Source organism: Monodelphis domestica, chromosome 8 (genome assembly GCF_027887165.1).
Source record: "Monodelphis domestica isolate mMonDom1 chromosome 8, mMonDom1.pri, whole genome shotgun sequence".
Lineage (NCBI taxonomy): Eukaryota > Metazoa > Chordata > Mammalia > Didelphimorphia > Didelphidae > Monodelphis > Monodelphis domestica.
Window position 1 is genome coordinate 232,265,570 of NC_077234.1, and position 21,749 is coordinate 232,287,318.

Here is a 21,749-nt window from a genome sequence, read left to right on the forward strand (position 1 = left end):
GAAATGGCAAACCACTCTAATATCTTTGGCAAGAAAACCCCAAATGAGTTGATAAAGAGTTGAACACAACTGAAAAATGACTGAACAACTACATAGCTCTTCAAAACTTGCAAAACCCTTTATATATAGTAAATGTAAACTCATTCACACACACAACACTCAGATGATCCTTACAACAACCCTGTGAAATAGGGTATCATTCCCATTTTACAAAAGAGGAATCTGAGGCCCAGAGCAGTTAAGAGATTTGCCCAAGATGACATAGTTAGCAAGTTCCTGAGGAAGAGTTTGAAGTCAGATCTTTCCTACCTCCAAGTACTCTGCTCTACCTATTTTAACCACCTAACTGCCTCATAGAAAGATGGGAAGGCATGGGAAAGGGAAAGTACATGTAAAAGGCATCTAAAAGCCTAATTGGTTAGATCATAAGATAGGTAGAAATTTTTAAGAGAAGACTGGAGAGGAGGGCAATGCCAGATTTTGAAAGACCCAGGATGCCAGGCTAGGCAGTTTTTTTTTCAATAGATAGATAGATAGATAGATAGATAGATAGATAGATAGATGGATGGACAGACAGATGGACAGACAGACAGATGGACAGACAGACAGATGGACAGACAGATAGATGGATGGATAGATAGATAGGTGGATAGATAGATGGATGGATAGATAGATAGATAGATAGATAGATAGATAGATAGATGATTTATGGATAGACAGATGGATGATGGATGGATAAATAGTGGATGGAAAGATAGACAGATGGATGATGGATAGACAGATAGATGGATAATGGATAGATAGATAGATAGATGATGGATAGATAGATAGATGATGGATAGATAGATAGATAGATAGATAGATAGATAGATAGACAGATGGATGATGGATAGATAGATAGATAGATAGATAGACAGACAGACGGATGATGGATAGATAGATAGACAGACAGACAGATGGATGATGGATAGATAGATAGACAGACAGATGGATGATGGATAGATAGATAGATAGAAAGATAGATAGATAGATGATGGATAGATAGATAGATGGATAGATAGATAGATGATAGATAGATAGATAGATAGATAGATAGATAGATAGACAGACAGATGGATGATGGATAGATAGATAGACAGACAGATGGATGATGGATAGATAGATAGATAGATAGATAGATAGATAGATAGATAGATATAGCAAACTTAGAAGTTATATTTATGATTCTCAATTCACCAAGTCCAGATTTGAATTCCTCACATTGGCTAAACATCTCCCCCTGAGGAAAAAACCTGATAAAACCTTAGTTCTTAGAGATACTTTACTCTGCCACTTTGTACTCATCATTAAATTCTGCATTATAACTAATAATAATGTCTGAAACCCATGCTGGCCCTCTCCGTCCATTACCCAGCAGCAATAGCTCTGAAAATGAGACAGTTGCAGGTATAGAATGGGATTGAAGAGACCAGCTTTAATCTCACCATTCTCTCACTGGTTCCTCTTTCTCCCTTGAATTTCTATTCTATTCCTGTTTCCCACTGCTCCATTGATTTTCCCCCCAGCAATATGTCAGTAGGACACAGCGGCAACACAGCCAGAAGAGTGTGCAGGCGCGACAACAAAGCAGTTAGTATTACAAATGTGATTTGTGGTGGGTTGCCTAAGGAAGCAGCCCCTGCATACAGATCATCTTTTCTTCACACAGCTAAGCAATAAATCATACAACCCGGCAATTAACTGCAATCTGAGAAAGCCTGGTCCTTCTCCACAAAGCGGCAACTAGCTTTTCTCCAGTTAACAAATGGAAAAGAGATGAAGACAGAGAGACAGACAGGCGGCCAAACAGACACAGAGAAAGAGAGATACAGAGAGTCAGAGAGAGGCATGGAAACAAACAGACTGAAAAAGAGATAGAGGCAGGTGGACCCAGAAAGGGACTTGGACAGAGACAGAGACCAAAAAAGAATGAATTGCAACTGGTGGTCTAAGAATAATCACAATAATAATAGATGGTTTGCTATTTGGGGGCAATTAAGCATTATGCTGTTCAGCTACTATCTGCCAAAGCATTCCCTTCGCTACCAAAGTGTTCCTTTTAGTCTGAAATCTCCCCTAATAGTTTCCTCTCTATAATGTTTATGGGCCCCGTATACTCTGTATGGTTACTGCTCGTTAAGTGAGCTGGCACAGTGTGGCAGGTGATGTACACCAGGGCGTGATTTTCAGCATGCTGCTTTTACATAAAGAGTCATAAAGGACTTTTAAAAATGATGTTGACCCTTATAAGATAATTAGTTTCCCAAGTAGCTGAGATAATTTCAGAAATCTTTCTTCCCTCCTATTGTAAAAAACTACGCAAACTAACATGGCAGAAAGGGAGAAATTTTTAAAACAGAAAAGAAAATTGGAAACACAGAAGGGGGAAGGGGAAATCAATTTTCTTAACAGGAAAAGGTACAAAGAACACATTGAGCCAATAGTTATAAAACTGTTCCCTACTGAACAGAGCATTATTTTAGCACATTACTGAATGGTGAAGCAGGCAATACCCCCAAATGTGGACTGCAGGGGAAGTTTTAAACCAGGTTGTTTGTAACACTTGGGATGTACTTTGATTTTAGCTGTCATTGTGGGTTCAAAGTTTTTTTTGTGGCTTTCTGATCTGTTCTGCCCTGGGATTCTAATGAATGCTTGCCAACAGACCACAGCATCTCATATCCAAGGAAAACTATTAGAGCCTTTAGAGCCCTGGTTCTCTATATTTCATAAATGTTTGTTTTTCCTCTTTTACAGAAACTGCAAAGAATCGATCCTCCTCACTGTCATTCAACCTTACCCTGTGAGTATGCCATGAGTAAATAGCCCCCACACATACTCTTAGGCTTCTGTTTTCTTGGCATTTTCAGAGGTATCTTTAATCAAAATATTACCAAAATGTGACATTGTGGGGGGGGGAGGATGATTAGATTTCATTTCTCTTTTATTTCAATCTACACTTGAAATTTCAAATGTATAGAGAAGTCCCAGCATGAAACCCTTCCTAGATATGGGTTCACAACTCATTTGTAAGTTATAGTCTTAGAGAATGGCCTAGAGCATTATGAGGCTAAGAAGAAGAATTATGAAGAATCTCTTTCAATATTTACCCCATTTTGAAATATGGAGCTTTCATGAGTAGGGGGCAGCTAGATTACAGTGGTTAGAGTGCTAAGCTTGGAGTCAGAAAGACTTGACTTCAAATCCAGCCTCAGACACTTTATTAGCTGTGTGACTCTGAGCAAGTCACTTAACCCTGTTTGCCTCAGTTTCCTCCTTTGTAAAATGAGCCAGAGATAGAAATGGCAAAACACTCCAGTATCTTTGCCAAGAAAATGCTAAATGGGGTCACAAAGAGTCAGACATGACTGCAACAACTCAACAATAGCAACAAGCTTTTGTGCGTAGAATTATCTAGTTCTTGTTTCTGAAATCCTTTCAAAAGTTTCCTGTGATTCCTAACATAAAAAAATGCCATTATAATTGAAATGTATAACAAAATGATTCAGGAAAATGAATGTTTTCTTTCTCACATGTTTTGATGATTTGGTATAGAGAGGATTTTGTTGTCTGTGGCCAAATTAGGGATTAGAAATAGAAGAAAACTGCTAAATAGTGCCAGTAGGTCTCAGCCAATTTGGTGGCAACCTTGAACAGGAGGTAGAGAATAAACTTTCTTTAACTTCTATAGATTTCACAATTGGATGAATTCACACTGGACAATTTCTTTCAAATATTATCCTATCATCCTCCTCGTTCTTTTAACTGACCTAAAAATCTTCCTGTGCAATACCCTATATTTGTTGAGGCGATTTCTTAAATGCTGAGGAAGGGGGAGAAAACAGTTGCTAGATTTCCTCCACTCAATTTCAACTTCTAAAGACAAACTATACTTCTGTATCTGCATTCGCCTTTGCCAGTCTCTTGTCTCTTGACCTGGGCTCTTCATCTAAATTACAGTGGTAGGTGTGCTTGGTGGGTACACCATGAACAAGCTGTATGAGAGAGAAAAACATTCAACATTCTAAAAAACTTTAAATATATCAGGAATGCATCAACAGCTAGGTGACTCAGTGAATAGAGAGCCTGGTCTGATGATGAGAGATTCCAGGTTCAAATCCAGCCTCAGACACTTCCTTGTTGTGTGACCCTTGGCAAGTCACTTAACCCACATTGCCTTGCCTTTACCAATACATAGTATTACCTTGGAAAAATACATAGTATTGATTCTAAGATGGAAGGTAAGGGAGGGGGGGATGAGAGAGAATGTGAGAGAAAATGAGAAAATGAGAAAGAGAATGTGAAAGAAAATGAGAGAAAGAATGAGAGGGAAAGAAAGAGAATAAGAGAGAGAGAGAAAATGAGAGAGAGACAGAATGAGAGAGAGAGAATGACTGTCACAATAAAAATTTTGAGAGTCAGTTCCCAGCAGGATCAATTTATTAGCAGGCTAGCAATAACCAATAAACTGGGTCTATGGCCTCTCAATAACAAAAGACTCCAAAGGAGAGAGAGCAAAATGTCTTTTATGATGATATCTAGGATAACAGAGCAAAATCTCAAGCAACATATGTATGTCTTCTGATTGGCCAGAAAATAAAAATATGATATCAGTTTGATATTACAGTTGTTTGGACCTTCCCTTCTGAAACCACCCCCTGCCCAGCCCTACCACAAGTAAAGACACATGATTCAGGTCACCAGACAAAGCATATTCCTTCTTCAGTGGCACTTTCAGATCAATACTCACCTCCTTTTCACCCTTTAAAATTTACTCTATCTATCTCTATCAATTCTTTTTTTTTCCCTCTACAAACAACTTTTTTTTGGAAATTTTTATTTAGTCAATTTAGAATATTATTCCTTGGTTACAAGAATCATATTCTTTTCCTCCCTCCCCTCCCCGCACCCCTTTCCGTAGCCGACATGCAATTCCACTGGGTTTTACATGTGTCCTTTAGTTCAGAAATTTGCCACAGTCGTCTACCTGCTACCAGGTCACTCTCCTTCGTTCCTTAGGGAGTTAAGTGCCAGTCTCACAGTCTCCCTCTCAAACTATATCACTTCCCTTAAATACTTGCTGATGTCCCCTCAAACACTGTGACTTCCCAATTCCTCAGCCTCCTTACCTTCCAAACACCTTCACCCTATCTTAGCACATAGAGAGATGGTTATACTTTAGACCTCACTGTCACACTTAGATATAAGCAGCCTCCATGATTTTAAATACTAAAATTCCTCTCATACCATAACTTCCTAATCTTGCACCTGTCCCTCTTCTTCTCTTTAACCTATTCATCATCATTACTGTGACCTCCAGTCCCTCAGTCCTTCTCTGATCTCCCAGCATACCACCTCTTCTCTGCCTGCGCTGTCATCCATTCACACTCTTGACTCTGTGGTTAACCAGCTTAAGCAAAGAGTATCCTCTGTCCTTGAATCCTTTGTCCTATTTGTCCCTTTGTCCTATCATCACCATGCTTGGTCAAACCAGAACCCAGGATTACTCCTACTGTACCTTTATAAATATCTTTTTTCTGGATTATAAGTAGATACAATTTTCATTAATCATTTTCTGATGTTTCCCAATCCACGTTTTCTGTCTCCCTCCCATCCCTAACCCCTTCCCCTGAGATGGCAGGTGATATGATATAGCTTATTCATGTGTTATCATGCAATATGTACTATTTCCATGTTCATCATGTTGCAGAAAAAGACACACATAGCTTCTACAAGAAAAAATTCATAAAGGAAATAGAGTAGAAAATGGCACACTTCAATCTGCATTCAGATTCCATAATTCCTTCTATGGCAGTAGATAGCCATTTTTGTCATGAGTTCCTTGGAGTTGTCTTAGATCCTGGTATTGATAATAGTTGTCAGTTACACAGTTGTTCATCAGATATTATTGCAACTACTATGTACAACATTTTCCTGGTTCTGCTCACTTTGCATCAATTCATATTAGTCTTTCTAGGTTTTTTGTGATTGTCCAGTTCATCATTTCTTATTGCACAGTAGTGTTGCATTACAACCATATACCACTAGTTGTTCAGCCATTCCCAGCTGATGGTTCTCCCTAGTTTCCAATTTTTTTGCCACACAAAAAGAGCTTTAATGAATATTTCCGTATGAAGAGTTTCTTTTCTCCCATATTTGATCTCTTTGGGATTCAGTCCTAGTAGTGGTGTTGCTAGATCAAAAGGTATTCACAGTTTGATGACCCTTTGGTAATGGTTCCAAACTGCTCTCCAGAATGGTTCTATCAACTCATAGTTTCACCAATAGTGTGTATCAATATCCCAATTTCCCCACATCCCCTCCAACACTTATCATTTTCCTTTTATTGTCATATTATCCAGTGAGATGGTATAGCAAAGTTGTTTTAATTTGCATTTCTCTAATTAATAGTGATTTGGAACAGTTTTTTTTATTCCCACTATACTTCTTAGACTTTTTTAGGTAGCCTCCTGGTATATGAGTCTGTATGTGTCTGTATGTGAGAGACAGAGACAGAGACACTGAGAGAGAGAGAGAGAGAGAGAGAGAGAGAGAGAGAGAGAGAGAGAGAGAGAGAGGTAAAGGCAAAGGCTGAGAAACAGAAAAGAACAAAAAGTAGCCCATTCTCCTAACTTGACTCAAGGCAATATTAGCAAACACAGTTGAATGCAAGAAAGTCAGGGAGGGGAAAATAAAAGTAATCAATCATGAGTAAAAGTATAAAACTAAGCAAGTGAAAATTAGTGTTTCTGAAAGTATATTTGAGGAATAGTAGTAGGAGCTCTCCCATGCTGGGTAGCATGTATAAGTGGAAAAGAGTAGGAAATGGATGGAACGAAGGACAGACAACTGATGATATAGAATCTTACAGGAGAAAGAACACAAGATTTGAAAACAGAGGACCTATTTATTATTTCTGGGACCTTGAAAGTCATGTAAAGCCCAAGTGTCTGTATCTTAATCTGCAAAATGTGGAAGTTGGATTGTCAATGTGAATTAGTAACTCTCTAGTATCTATCATGTTCCAAGACACTGAGGACACAAATACAAGAATAAAACTAAACTATTTCCTTCCTCAAGAAGGATCCATTCTAATGGAGGAGAAAACAAGTGTATACACATATAAACACAAACACACACACACACACACAAGTTTTTTGTTGTTAAGTCATTTTTTTCAGCTATGTCCAACTCTTCATGGCCTCAGTTGGAGTTTCTTTGGCAAAGATATTAAATTTGCTATTTCCTTCTCCAGTTCATTTTACAGATGAGGAAACTAAGACAAATGGGGTAAAGTGACTTACCCAGAGTCACACATTTGAAAGGATCTAAAGCCAGATTTAAACTGCTGAGTCACCCCACTGCCCCACATATATAAGTATATAAAACCTACTACATACTAGTTATATACTAAGTAGTTTGTGAAGAAGAACAATAGCAATTGAACTTCTTGAAGAAAAGGGAAATTCTATGTGGCAACAGTAAGAAAGAAATGCATTGCGTTTATGGAGAATAGCCAGTGTACAGGAACAGAGAGGACAGTTTAGATAAATGATTGAATTCAGAGAGTACCTTAATGTATTGTAAGCTTGGAAAGATACATTGGGCCCAAGTCACAAAAGTTTTTAAAAGCTAAACAGAAGAGTTTATAGTTTATCTGAGTAATAGTAGGGAGTCTCCTGGAGTTTAATGAGTAGGGTGTGATGAGGTTATATCTCTATGCAAGGAAAATATCTTTTGACAACTATGTGGAAGGTGCACTAGAGTAGAAAGAGACTCAAAATGTAAGGTCTAAAGTCTCTTCCATCTTTAACCCTATAATACACTGTTGGAGAAAATCAAGCAACCATGGCAACTGGATCCATTTTAAATTTATGCTGTATGATCAAATAGGTATTAACTAAGTGCATACTACGTTCCATACAAATGTTATGTATATATGCTCTTGAAATACAAAAATAAAGAATAAAACATTCTCAGTTTGGTCCTCATTTCTTCATCACAAGCATGATATTTTTCCATGATTGATTTTCAAACACCCTCCCCAAAGTTACTCTTCTGTCTTCATCATCTATACCACCTTGTTTCCTACTCATTCATTACTTCACTTTCTTGCATATCTTATCTCTGCTTGTCCGTTTATTCCTACTCTCTTGTCTATAAATACCCCTTCCTAAAGGATGGGTAGGAGGTCTTCACTTGATTCTGCCACTCCTTCATCCTATCACATTGTATCTTCTCAACAGTCATCTCCACTTGTTGCTTCTATTCCCTCACTGTTCACTCACTTCTCAGCCTACTGTAATCTGGCTTCCAACCCAAACCCTTTAATAAAACTTCCCTTTCCAAGGTTAGTAATGATCTCTTAACTGCTAACTAATAGCTTTTTAACAGTCTTCATTCCTTTTGACATCTGTGCGGTTTGTACCATTATCTACTACCCCCCTCACCTGTTTCTGGATGTTCTCACCTCTTTTGGCTTCTGTGACACTTCTCTTTCCCTGAGTTCTCTTAAGTGTCTTGCTGATCCTTCTCAGCCCCTTTAGCCAAATCTTCATATATATCCCACCCACTAAGCATAGACATCCTCCAAAATTTGATTCTGAGTAATCCCCTCTACCTCTCCATTCTGGAACTCCAATGAGCCCAGTAGTTACCATGGATTCAATAATAATTTTTTTATTTATTAATTGCCTTATTTTAAGAAATTTTATTAATATTTTATAATAAAATATAAAACATAAATTAAATATATAATTAACAAAATTAAGGTATGAAATATTAATGTTTTCTGTTTTATTTATATAATAAATTTTATTCATGATATTTATATTAAAACCATTTTCTGCCCAAATCTACCTATTCAATCTTAATACTTTTTCCTGGATTTTAGTCCTACATTGTTAATTATCTCCTTCATATCTTGACTTGGATATCACAGAGGCAGTTAGGCAGCACAGTGAATGGAACGATAACCCCGGGATCAGGAAGACAGGTTTCTATATGTGACCCTGGGAAAAACATTTTAACTTCTATCTGTCTCAATTTCATCATATGTAAAATGGGGATGATAATAATCGCTCGCATTGTAATAATACATATAGAATCCAGATTGAATTGCTTGCCAGCTCCAGGAGCAGGAGAGAAGGAAGGAAGGAGATATTTTGGATTGTATAACTTTAGAAAAATTATGTGGAAATTGGTTATTATATGTAATTAGTAAATATAAATGAATAAATAATATTAAAACAAAGAATAGCCTGTGTTTCCTAGGATTCTTTTAAGGATAATCATAAAAGACATTGTAAACCTTAAAGCACTATATACATGCTAGTTATTATTATTATTATTTAGAGTGTCTGGCATGAAACTCATTCACTTTCCACTAAATGCAAGTGCAAAGTCCCCTCTTGCAGTCAAATGCATATCCATCCTTCTAGACAACCAACTCCTTAGCTCTTCCTTCCTTACTGCCCTTAGCCAATTAGTTGCCAAGCCTTGTCACTTCCACAAAATCTCTGACGCCCTTCCTCTTTTCACCCAAATGACCATTACCCTAGTTCCATCCCTCATCATTTCTCACATAGACTACTAAAATAGCCCCTAACTACTCTCTCAGCTTGCCGTCCCTCTCTTTCAAGCTATCCTAACATAGATGCCAAATTAATGTTGTTAGGATCATTGTGTGACCATTTTAAGTTCCCTACTCAAAAATAATAATAGCTAACATTTATTTAGAGCTTATAATGTATCAGGCATTGTGCTATATGCCTTACAATCATTATATCATTTGATATTCACATAACTCTTCAATGTAGATATAATTATTATCCTCATTTTACAGGTGAGGAAACTGAGGCAAACAGAGGTTAAGTGACTTACCCAGGGTCACACAGCTAGAAAGTATCCAAGATCAAATTTGAACTCAGGTCTTCCTGAGCCTGAATTCACTGCTTTATCTACTGTACCATCTAGCTGTAAGTCCTTATTGCCTTCAGGACAAAATACAAACTCAATTTGACCTCCATAGCCATGCACAAATATGGTTCCCATCTAACTTTCCAGACTTATTTAAGATTCTCCCTCATATTCTCTCCCTTTCTGCCAAATTGACATAGTAGCTATTCCCTACACTCAATTTTCGTTCTGCCAATTTCCTACCTCCATCCCTTTGCATAGGCTATATCCCAATTCCTACAATGCACTTCCTCTTCTTCTCTACCTACCAATACCCCTCACTTCTCATGGTTTAGTTCAAATACCAACCCCTTTAGATGGTCAGGTTTGAGAGCAGCTAGGTAGCTCACTGGATAGAGAGTCAAGCCTAGAGAGAGGAGGTCCTGGGATCAAATGTGGCCTCAGATACTTCCTAGCTGTGTGACCCTAGGCAAGTTACTTAATCCCAGATACTAAGCAAAAAGGTAAGGCAAAAAAAAAAGTCAGGCTTGATTCCTCTCATTACCTTATGTTCTCTCCTTATATTCTCTCCCTCCCACTCTCATTCCCTTTCTCTCCCTCTCTTTCTCAATGTCACTGTCTCCATCTCTATCTCTCTGTCTCTCCCTCTCTCTGTGTGTCTCTCCCTCTCCCTTGGTCTCTACCACTCTTTTGTCTCTGTCTGTTTGTCTCTCCTTCCCTTTCTCTGTTTCTGTCTCTGTCTCTCTTGGTGTCTCTGTCTCTGTCTCTCTATGTCTGTGTCTATCTCTCAGTGTCTGTGTCTATCTCTCTGTGTCTGTCTTTCTGTCTCTGTCACTGCCTGTCCTCTGTCTCTGTCTCTGTCTCTCTGTCTCTGTCGTTCTCTCTCTCTCTCTGTCTCTGTCTCTCCATCTCTCTGTCTCTCTCCCCCTCTCTTTCCCTTCTCTCTTTCTCCACATATTATAGCCCTACCCCCCTCCAGCCTAATATAAGTTCCTTGAGGTCCAAAGCCTCACTTCCATTTTCCCCTTATATCTTGAGCACCTAGCATAGAGTTGGTGGTTAATCAATATTTGCTCAATTAAAACAAATATAAATGATAGCTGAGCTTTTGCATAAATTGTATGATTTATTTTTAGGTTACATTAGTTCAGTTTTTCTTTTTCACTTGACTCTGAGACACCCACATTTTAATTATTTTCTTCTGTCTAAAACGTTTTTATGGCACCAGTCTGAATATATTCCAATAAGAAAGATATGGAGCAGTTACAGTTCTTGATAGAACTTAAAGTCTGCCTTTTATTTGGTTAAATTATCCTTCAAATCCAATGGAAACATGAAATCATTACCATCCTGTTTCATTCTCACTAACATTTGAAAGCCTACTTAACAAAATATGGTGTTTCATCCACTGAAATCAGTGAGAGAATTGGAAGGCAAGGCAAGCCATTTGATGCATATTATGGGAAGAGCCCTGGACTTAGAATCAGGATGAACTGTATTCAAATTCTGGCACCTAAACTTACTAGTTGTATATAACTGAATAAGTCATTCATTTCCCTAAGTTTCAGTTTCCTCATCTATAAAAATGATGGCAATAATATTTACACTATTTAAAAGACAGCAGAATAAGTCAAAGATGTAACATATTTTAAGAGCATACTAAGAGTCTGACTGATCCTCTGTAGATAATTCTGTAACTCATTCAATTAATATATTTTTTGCTTCCTCCACTAGCAAAATATGATGGGCTTTTATTATGATTTGTAAAATGCATTCAGAATCTTAGCATGCAAAGCTCTCATCTAAAAATTAGAGCAATAATATTTATGCTACTTACAAGACAGGATGGTTGCTAGAAAGTAATTTTATAAACCTTATAATTCTTTTTAAATGTGAATTCCTATGATGATGATGATGATGATAATTCTTACATCCTTTGAGAATTTCCCATTGTTCATTAGAAACCTTCCTCTCTATCTATGATTGTATATTAGAAATCAAAATTCAGTAACCCCTCCCAAGAAGGCATGTATTATATGCAATTTATGATATTTGCATCACAATTCTTCAGTATCTTTCCCCTCAAGACTGGACTATGTTTCTCTAATCCATGTCTTCCTTTCTAGAATAGCTTCCTGTATTGTGCAGTTGTTTTCAATCATGTCCAACTCTCAAGACCCCATTTAGGGTTTTCTTGGCAAAGATATTGGAGTGGCTTACCATTTCTTTCTCCAGCTCATTTTACAGATGAGAAAACTAAGGCAATTGGGGTTAAGTGACTGGCCCAGGATCATATAACCAGGAAGTGTCTGAGGCCAGATTTGAACTCAGAAAGATGAGTCTTCCTGATACAGGCCCAGCAAGTTATCCATTGTACCATCTGAGTGTTTTTTTATTATATACTCTTGCTTCATACTTTGCTGAAAATCAGGTTATTTGAGGTGAGCTCCCTCATCTCACATCCTCCACACTTCAAAACCTTTTCCCCTCAAATCTCAGAGTATGAAGTAGCCTTCATTGATACTAACAGTAATCATAAAGCAACTTCTAGTTTCTAAAGAACTTCTTGAACATTATCTCATTGGATCATTGCATAAGAAAGCCCACCTGTATCCTTAATCTCACCCCTCCTTTCTCTACCAAGACCTTCTTTCATTGCTTTGCCTCCATCTCCCTCTCATCTTTAGTCTCTCTTTAATTACTGGCTTCTATTCTATTCAGATCTCTCTCTCCTAAATAAAAGAAAAAACACTTTCCTTGACCCTGCTACTCTCTCAAGCTATCCTCTCTTTCTCCTATGCTGGTTGCCAAATTTCTAGGGAGAGGAGTCTACAATCCATATCACCATTTCCTCATTCATCTCTATAATCCATTTCTCAGCTCTATGAAATCATGTTTGTATTCCTTCCATGTTCTTGAGAAAGGGGGCACATTTGGGCACAGTGATTAGCTCATTGTTCAACCTAATGGCCTTGTTTCAGTCCTTAACATCCTCTTTGACTTATATTAGATGCTCTCTACTACAAATGCCTTCATGATGCCCTCTCCTCCCTTTATATTCTGTGGGATAACTCTGTTCCCAGACTCTTGGGAGCTACACAGAAAAAAAAGCAGTAGGAACATTACTCCTCCTCTTGCAAATCAGTATCACCCATTCTGGATTTTCCCTTCTTATCTGCCATACTTTAACATGTCAATATCACTCTTGTGATGTCTGCCAACGAGAACTTTCAGAGAATGAACTGGGCTGATTCACTGGAGATTGTTAAGCAAAGGCTGAATAATGACCACATAAAAAGCATATTATAGGGAGATTATTGTAAATGATATAAATAAATAATATTAGCGGGCTGTTTTATAGTGACTTATAGTTCACAAAACATCTTACAAACATTAGTTCAGTGGAGACCCTAACAACAGCCCTGAGTGGGGGTTGGGGCGGGGTAAATGCTTTTATTACTCCCATTTTACAAATAAGGAAACTGAGGCTGATAACTAATAATTAAATGTGTTGCCCAGGGTTACACAGCCAAAAAATATCATAAGCTAAATATGAACTCAGATCTAGTTCCAGAGCTCTAGCTATACCTACCTGTATGGATAAGAGCCAGCCTAGATACAATGTGAGATCCCTCCTGATTCTGAGAATCTTCAATTATGTGTCTTACTCCCATATCACATTTTCTGTTATTATTACCTACACTATACAGAGTTTCTATAATTGAAACATTATTTTCAAAGTTTGAGATATATATATATATAATTGAATGAGCTCACTTTATGCACAAATAAAGCAATTTACTATTAAACTCACTGAATTATTTCTGTTCCTGATGCTGGGTTACATTTGTTTAATAAACATAGTTCAGATTCCAGGTTTCATGGACAGAAACAGATGATCCAGCAGACTAAAAGTCAATAAATTCTACTTTTATTACTGACAATAAAAATTAGCATTTTAATTACTTTTACAACTTGCTGCCCAGCATTTTTTATGTTTGACTTCCTCTGCATAATATGGCCAAATAAAGAGATGGACTCATGTTTGAAACTCTTTTGCCAAATTCAATATATGTCTGTGCCCATACTGCCATGGCATGGGAGGTTCGGTGTGGGTAGAGAATGGGTCCACAAATAGCTGGTAGAATCACAGAGGAGGTCACACAATGGCAGGTGAAATTACTTAAATGTAGTAGTTCCCATATATGTGCTGCCTTTTGTAGATAATACCATATGTTTGATTTTTACTTTTCTCCTTCTGAAATTCCATCTTTGCCCTTTATATTTTTCCCTTTCAAATCCTAAACATTCCATTCCTTCAGTGAATAGAAATGGCATGCCAGCTGCCATGAGAGATACCAGATGCACAGTATCTGGCACATAGTAGGCATTTTTTTAACCCCTACCTTCTGTCCTGGAATCAATACTAAGTACTGATTCCAAGGCAGAAGAACAATAAAGGCTGGGCAAGTACGGTTAAATGTGATTTGCCCAGGGTCACATAGCTAAGTATCTAATCCCAGGACTTTCTGTCTTCAGGCATAGTGGGCATTCAATAAATGTTGATTGACTGACTGGTCCCGGGAGTCAAGGAACTTAGAGTAAAAATAGGAACTTGCTCCTTTTGGGGATGAATTTTTGTATTTTATCTCTGCAGTGTTTTTTTCTCACACTATTTTATTATTTATTGCTTTAGCAGCTTCACTGATTTCATAAGCATTCATTAAGTGCCTAGTGTGTCCCAGCATTGAGGGTACAAATAAAAAAATAAAACCGTCTTTATGCTCAAAAAACTTACATTTTTGTAAACAGGTAATACAGGTAGTCAGGAAGATCTGACTTCAAATCTAGTCTTTAGTCATTTACTAACTATTTGGCCTGGACAAGTCACTTAACCCTTTTTTGCCTGAGTTTTCTCAAGGATGGGAATGATAATAATAATACTGACCTCCCAGGGTTTTCATTTGGATGAAATGAGGCAATGTATATACCACGCATGTTGAGCATTACACCTGGTATATGATAGGTATTTAATAAATGTTTGTTTCTTTCCTTTTATTGGTCAGAGAGATTAGTATCAGTTTGGAGAGTGCTCATTTTTTCTGACCTTACTATTTTAAAGACATTGGCAGAGACAGTTAGAAGATTTGGTGGATAGAAAGCCAGACCTGGAGACAGATCCTTTGTTCAAATCTGGCCTGAGACATGTCCTAGCTGTGTGACCCTGGGCAAGTCACTTAACCCCCATTACCTAGCCCTTACCATTCTTCTGCCTTAGAAGCACTACATACTATTAATTCTGATATGGAAGGTAAGGGGTGAAAAAATAAACTAAAATGAAGACATTGGGTATGGAGATTGGTGTTATGGATTTCTCAGACCCTTTGTGTTAAGAAAATGTAATGGTAAGAGATTTTACCTCCTAAAAATGATAATGGGTTTCCATCTCTGTCCTTAGATAAAGTAGCATGCAGATTACTAGCACTTACAGCTTTCTGCTTTGCTAGTCACAAATTTGGCACTGAGAACACACAAAGACTCTGGAAATGGAAATCCTGGAGAAGACACAAACTTTAAATAAGATACCATCTCTCTCCCTCCTGGAACCTGCCACTTAGGAGGGATAAGCAAATACATACCCACAAGCAAATAAATCTAAAATGACACATCATAAGTCTATAAGAGAGGTAGAGGTTAAAGAGGAGGCCAGGATGAGGAAAGCATTGCAGGCTAAGGAGACTGGGAAGCCTTTATGGAGCAGATGAATAAAAGATTGTATAGGGCAGGGGGATGGAGGTATAAGGGATGGAGGCATCTAGGTAGTTGAGAAGGTCCTGTGTTCAAATCTGTCCTCAGACAACCTCCTCACTGTGTGACCCTGAGTAAGTCACAACCCCCATTGCCTAGCTCTTGCTGACTTCTGCCTAAATAGTATTCATTCTAAGTTGGAAGGTAAGGGTTAAAAAATAGATAAGAGATAAGGTAATCCAAGCATATAAATATTGTGGATAGCAGCATAAAGGAAAGAGCTTGGACAGCTGCAAAGAATAAACTCATCCCCCATGCTACAAGATGAGCATTATATTTTTGTCCAACCGGAATGCAAATAGGAGATAAAAACAGAGAATATAGAGCCGCTATTAGTACCCTCCACCACATGTACCACCCCTACTTCTGAGATAAGTCAACTTTCACCTCTATTTGCAGAGAAGGAAACAGATGCAATGAGACTGGGCCAACCATCCCCATACCAAAATAAACAGTCTATCAAATCTTCTCCATTCATTCCTCTATTCAAGAAGCATTTATTGAACTCATCAAATCCATGGCACTGGGCTAGGGACTTTAGAGAATACCAAGAAAATAAGGAAAACGGTCCTTACCTCCAGATTATCTGGTTGGAGAGAGAAAAGATAGAATCACATAACTCATACTTATATGAAACAAATTCTTTTACTTTTTTTTAAACCCTTACCTTCTGTCTTAGAATCAATACCAAGGCAGAAGAGTGGTAAAGGCTAGGCAATGGGGGTTCAGTGACTTGCCCAGAGTTACACAGCTAGGAAATATCTAAGACCAGAATTGAACCCAGGACTTCCATCTCTAGGCCTGGCTTTCAGTCCACTTAGCCAACTTGCTGTCCCCTAACTCTTTCTTTTCTTAAAAAAAAAAAAAACTTACCTTCTATCTTAGAATAAATAAGAAATATTGGTTCCAAAGCAGAAGAGCAATAAGGACTAAGCAGTTAGGGTTAAGTGACTTACCCAAAGTCACCTAGCTAGGAACTACCTGAGACCAAATTTGAACCCACAACCTCTCATTTCTGGGCTTGACTTTCAATCCACTAAGCTACCACTGGCTGCCTTGCCTCCCTATACTACTTAACCCACATCTTCTTTTCCTTTTTTTGCATTTAGCACACTTGAAATGTTTTCTTTTCTCTAGATAATACATCCTGATAGAGGCTTGAAATTATTATCACTGTCAAATATTTATTGAGTACCCTCAGGGTGCATGACACAGTGCAAGGCACTGTTTTGAATAGATATCAATGAATAGTGATTCCAGGGATTCATTAATACTGTTTTCTAAGGCTAGGCTAGACAGTAGCATTTCTTTCTTTCTTTCTTTCTTTTTAATCTCCTTCCTTGTTCTGCCCTTCAGCATCTAATCTTCTGGCTTTCTTTGCTGTCAGCAGAAGTAGCAACCAAAAACCTGTTCTTTAAACATATGTCTGCACACACACAGGGGAATTTTCTTTTCTGTTTTCCATTTGGTATAGAACTGTATTGTCTCTACCAACTACCTCTCTCTACCAACTTATCCTGTCACTTCTGGTTCCATCTTTCCTGTAGCTCCCAAGCTGTCCTTCCCAAACCCCACAAACAAACAAAAAACTTAGGATAGTTGCCAGAATCCACTGAAAAACATAAAGGAAAACCTATTAAATGTTAATCACCCTCTGTTAAAATGATATTGCCTAATAAATTCTAAGAGGTTCCAATTACATGGAGGGAAGACTGGTCAATTACTAAAAAGTCTGCATTACAGAATTTTTAATAAATACATTGTTACTACTTTAAAATATTCAGAATAGTTCTAAGGGCTAAAAATGTACTGTCAAATGGAGGTCCCACATGGCCTTTTATAATGAGTAGACAAGACTCAATTATAATTAATGCTGTTTTTCGTTTACTCTATAGCATTCGTGTTGAATCAGTTTGGTCTTAAAAAGCCTGGATCTTTCCCATGTGATGCAGATTAGCCTTTTAATTTGCTGATCAGATCCCCTCAGTGATATACTTCTCTGGTCCTCATTTCACCATGAATAGAATGGTGGCCTTGGATGATTTCTGAGGGTCCTTCCAGCCCTAAGGTCTATGATCCTATTATCATTTCTTCACAGATCATGTATCAATGACCTTTGGGGGTAGCCCAGGTCACTTTTTCACAGTCATTATTAGTAAAGTCCAAATGAAAAAAGTTTTGCAGTAAATTATGGGCCTTCCCTTCAGCAGCAAAGTATTTTATGACCATCCAGTCCCCTAGAGTTCTCCTCCCATGTCTCAGACTGTGGTGTACACCATCTTTGATGGACATCTGTCATTTATCATCTTACCAGCTTTTTTCTCCATCACTAAGTGTAGAGTTTGACAGTATTGCATGCAATGCCATAATGAGGTACTTTTTAGTGTGAATTCATGAAACAGAGTGGAGGGTGGAGGGGGGTTAATTCAATCACTGACCCTTTTTTTTTAAGATATTGATAATCCAGGATTAACTATCTTGGAAATACGAACTTTGGGTGTTAAACTCCTTCAGAGGCTGTTAGGATAGAATAAAAGAAGAGACGAGAGAGAAAGAAAAGCACTTTAAGAGGAATAAACCATCCCACTGGACTGTAGGCAACATGAGGGCAGGGAGTATTTCTTGCCTCACTTTTGCATCTTCCCCAATACCTAACACATGGCTCTGCCCACCCCATCTGCAGTAAATGATTAAAACGGGTTATTGTCATTGTTAAAAAAAAAAAAAGAGGAATAAACCACTACTAACAATTGCAGGGACCAGAGACAATAACCTTAGAGCCATTTATTTCAATGAAACTATATATCTCAATACCCCTAAAAGTATAACTATATCACATACTTCTGAAAAATGTTTGTGTATGGTGGTGACAAATTAATGATGATAAGAGCTAAAAAGGGTTTACATTTATAATTTTTTGCAATCTGCCAGGCACTGTAGTAAGCACTTTATAATCTCATTTGATCCTACAATCTACCGCAAAGATAGGTGCTATTATTATCCCCATTGAACAGATGAAAAATTGAGGCTGAGACATTAAGTGACTTGCCTAATATCAACAGATAGTAAGTGTCTGAGGCCATATTTGAACTCAGGTCTTCCTGACTCTAAGCACAGTTTGCTATTCACTAGATCACCTACAAAAATTTGTTAGGTTGAGTATGTTTTTGCTAAAGCAAGGAAATGCATAATATATTTTAGGATGATTTCCATTTTTAAGAGGTTAAAACTATTTTAAGGTTAAAAGAATAAATTTCAGTATCTGGAAAGTTCACCTATGTGCTTATTCCCTAAGGTTGATGGATAAGGAAGATGTTTTGTCTTAAAATAACTGCTCTCATACCACTTCATATAGCTTTTATACAGACCCAAACGTTTCCATTCTGATAAATCCATTGTGGTAATGTAAAGACCACCTGCTTCATTTCATTAAGGGAGAAGAATGTTTTCCCTTCAGCTTAAAGATGGAATATCAAAAGCAAATGAGACGGTGCCTATATTATTTCTTTGTTGATCATTACTTGTAGTGGACCATAAATAAGAAGACAGATGCGGATACTGCCACATATGGATTTTTTCCTTCACAACAGAATTTTCTTCATCATTAAGAAACTTGTCAAGGGAGATCGTTTTGTTTCTGAAGACAGCCCTTCAGAATATAGTTCCTGTCTTAATACTTTAGCAAGAGAGCTTGAGCCTCTGAGAATTAACATTCTGTACATTTCTCTAAGAGTTTTGTTCACTACAAAAAAAGAAGAGAAACTAATTACAGGACTATAATGGTATTTAAGCCAAAGACTCCAAACAGAACCCCTAAAATGAACTCTGGGGGAATATGAATAATTATAGTTTAATTAGTCTACGTATACTGAATTGAGGTGGAAAGAGTTGATTTTGCTGCTTACTCTTGTAGTATATGGAAAGAATATAATAAACTGGAGAGGTATAATTTAGTGACTGTTATCATATAAATCACTAGGTTTTGTATTCTATTGTCCCAAACTATGAAATTACTGTAGACATGGATTTCTATACTTAGCAATTATATCTTTTTAAAAATATATTGGGAGTTGTATGATCCTGGGCAAGTCATTTAACCCCAAATGCCTAGCCCTTACCACTCTTCTGCCTTGGAACCAATGCATAGTATTAATTCTAAGACAAAATAATGATTATATATATATATGTATATATATATATATATATATATATACACACACACACATATATACATACATACACAGAAGGTATATTATGATAACTATATTGATCATCAGTGTTTTCCTTGCCCTATGGAATCACAGAATCTTAAAGGGGGAGGAGACCTTCTAGAATGTGTAGCTTAACCTCCTAATCTCATTTTTAGCAAGTTTTGGTTCTACTAAGCCAAAATTGGTCTACCTACAATTATTGACTTTTGGACCTTTCTCTGTCTAGATTTTCTGAATGATACCCCTTCAAATTTTTGAAAACAATGTGCATGCCTATTGGTGAAATCTTTCTTCTGCAAGCTTAAAATATTTTCTCCAACCATTTTATATATCATTTCTAGACCCTTTACCAATTCTGAATATTCTTCTTTAAGTAATACACAGCCTAATCTGTTGATGTACCTCTTTAAAATGTAACACATTGGGGAGGGGGCAGCTAGGTGATTCAATGGATTGAGAGTCAGACCTAAAGATGGAAGATCCTGGGTTCAAATCTGACCCCAGACACTTTCTAGATGTGTGGCCCTGGGCAAGTCACTTAACCCTCATTGCCTAGCCCTTACCACTCTTTTCCCTTAGAACTAATCCATAGTATTGATTATAAGACAGAAGGTAAGGGTTTTTTTAATGTAAATACCAAATCATTATTATATATAGTATTACCATTATTAACATTCATCCTCGGGCTCTGGGTCCATTGGCTTTTCCCTACACACTCTCTTTTCTCATGCAGAGACTCAGTAATGCCAGACAGATGTTATATCTGTCAGAGTTTGCTTATTATGGTTCTAAAAATGTTCCATAGAGATTAGCTCAGAATCTAAAACCTACAAGGAAGGCTAATCAGCTACATAGCTAAGGGTCCCAAGCTTCTGCCTAACTCCCAACCTAAAACTGACTCAAAACGTGCTTCTTGGACAACACTCAATCTGTGAAATCATTATGCGGATACCCATTCCCTCGCACCCTCTCTGTACATACAGCCATCTCCAAAGATGGGCACGCTTATACCTCTCCTTCCTCCTTCTAGTTCACCAATATGCAGTAATCATGATGATAACGAGGAGGAGGAGGATAATGCCTATCACTTATATAGCACTTAAAAATTTGCAAAGCTTTTAACCTACATTATTTCATTTTATCTTCACAACAACATTGGATTGTAATTCAGTTGTTTTCAGTTGTGTCTAACTCTTTTTTTAAAGTCTTTACATAGAATAAATACTATTCATTGGTTCTAAGGCAGAGAGTGGCAAGGCTAGGCAATGGGGGTTAAGTGACTTACCCAGGGTCAAACAGTTGGGAAGTGTTTGAGACCAGATTTGAACTCTAGGCCTGGCTCTCAATCCATTGAATTACCCAGCTGCTCCAAGTTGTGTCCAACCCTTCATGACCCCATTTGCAGAGATACTGTAGTAGTCTGCCATTTTCTTCTCCAGCTCATTTTACAAATAAGGAAATTGGGGACAGTTAGGTGATTCAATGAATTGAGAGCCAGGCTTAGAGATGGAAGATCCTGGATTCAAATCTGGTCTCAGACACTTCCTAGCTGTGTGATCCTGGGCAAGTCACTTAACCCCAGTTGCCTAGCCTTAACTCTCTTAATTCTATTTTGCCTTGAAACCAGTTTTAGTATTAATTCCAAGGCAGAGAATAAGGGTTTAAAAACAAATGAATAAGGAAAGTGAGGCAAGCAAGTTAAGTGACTTGCCCAGAGGCATAAAACCAGTAAGTATCTGAGGTCATATTTGAACTCAGAAAGATCAGTCTTTC

General features: G+C 37.6%; 1 protein-coding gene across 3 annotated transcripts in view; it reads left to right on the forward strand.

Annotated features, from left to right (window-relative positions):
• FRMPD4 (FERM and PDZ domain containing 4) overlaps positions 1-21,749 on the forward strand; it is a 742,306-nt gene that overhangs the window by 687,594 nt on the left and 32,963 nt on the right. For all 3 annotated transcript variants that reach the window (XM_056808256.1, XM_056808255.1, XM_056808257.1), the window contains one exon: positions 2,797-2,842. In XM_056808256.1, the coding sequence (XP_056664234.1) occupies positions 2,797-2,842 (46 nt within the window). The remainder of the gene's footprint in view (positions 1-2,796; positions 2,843-21,749) is intronic.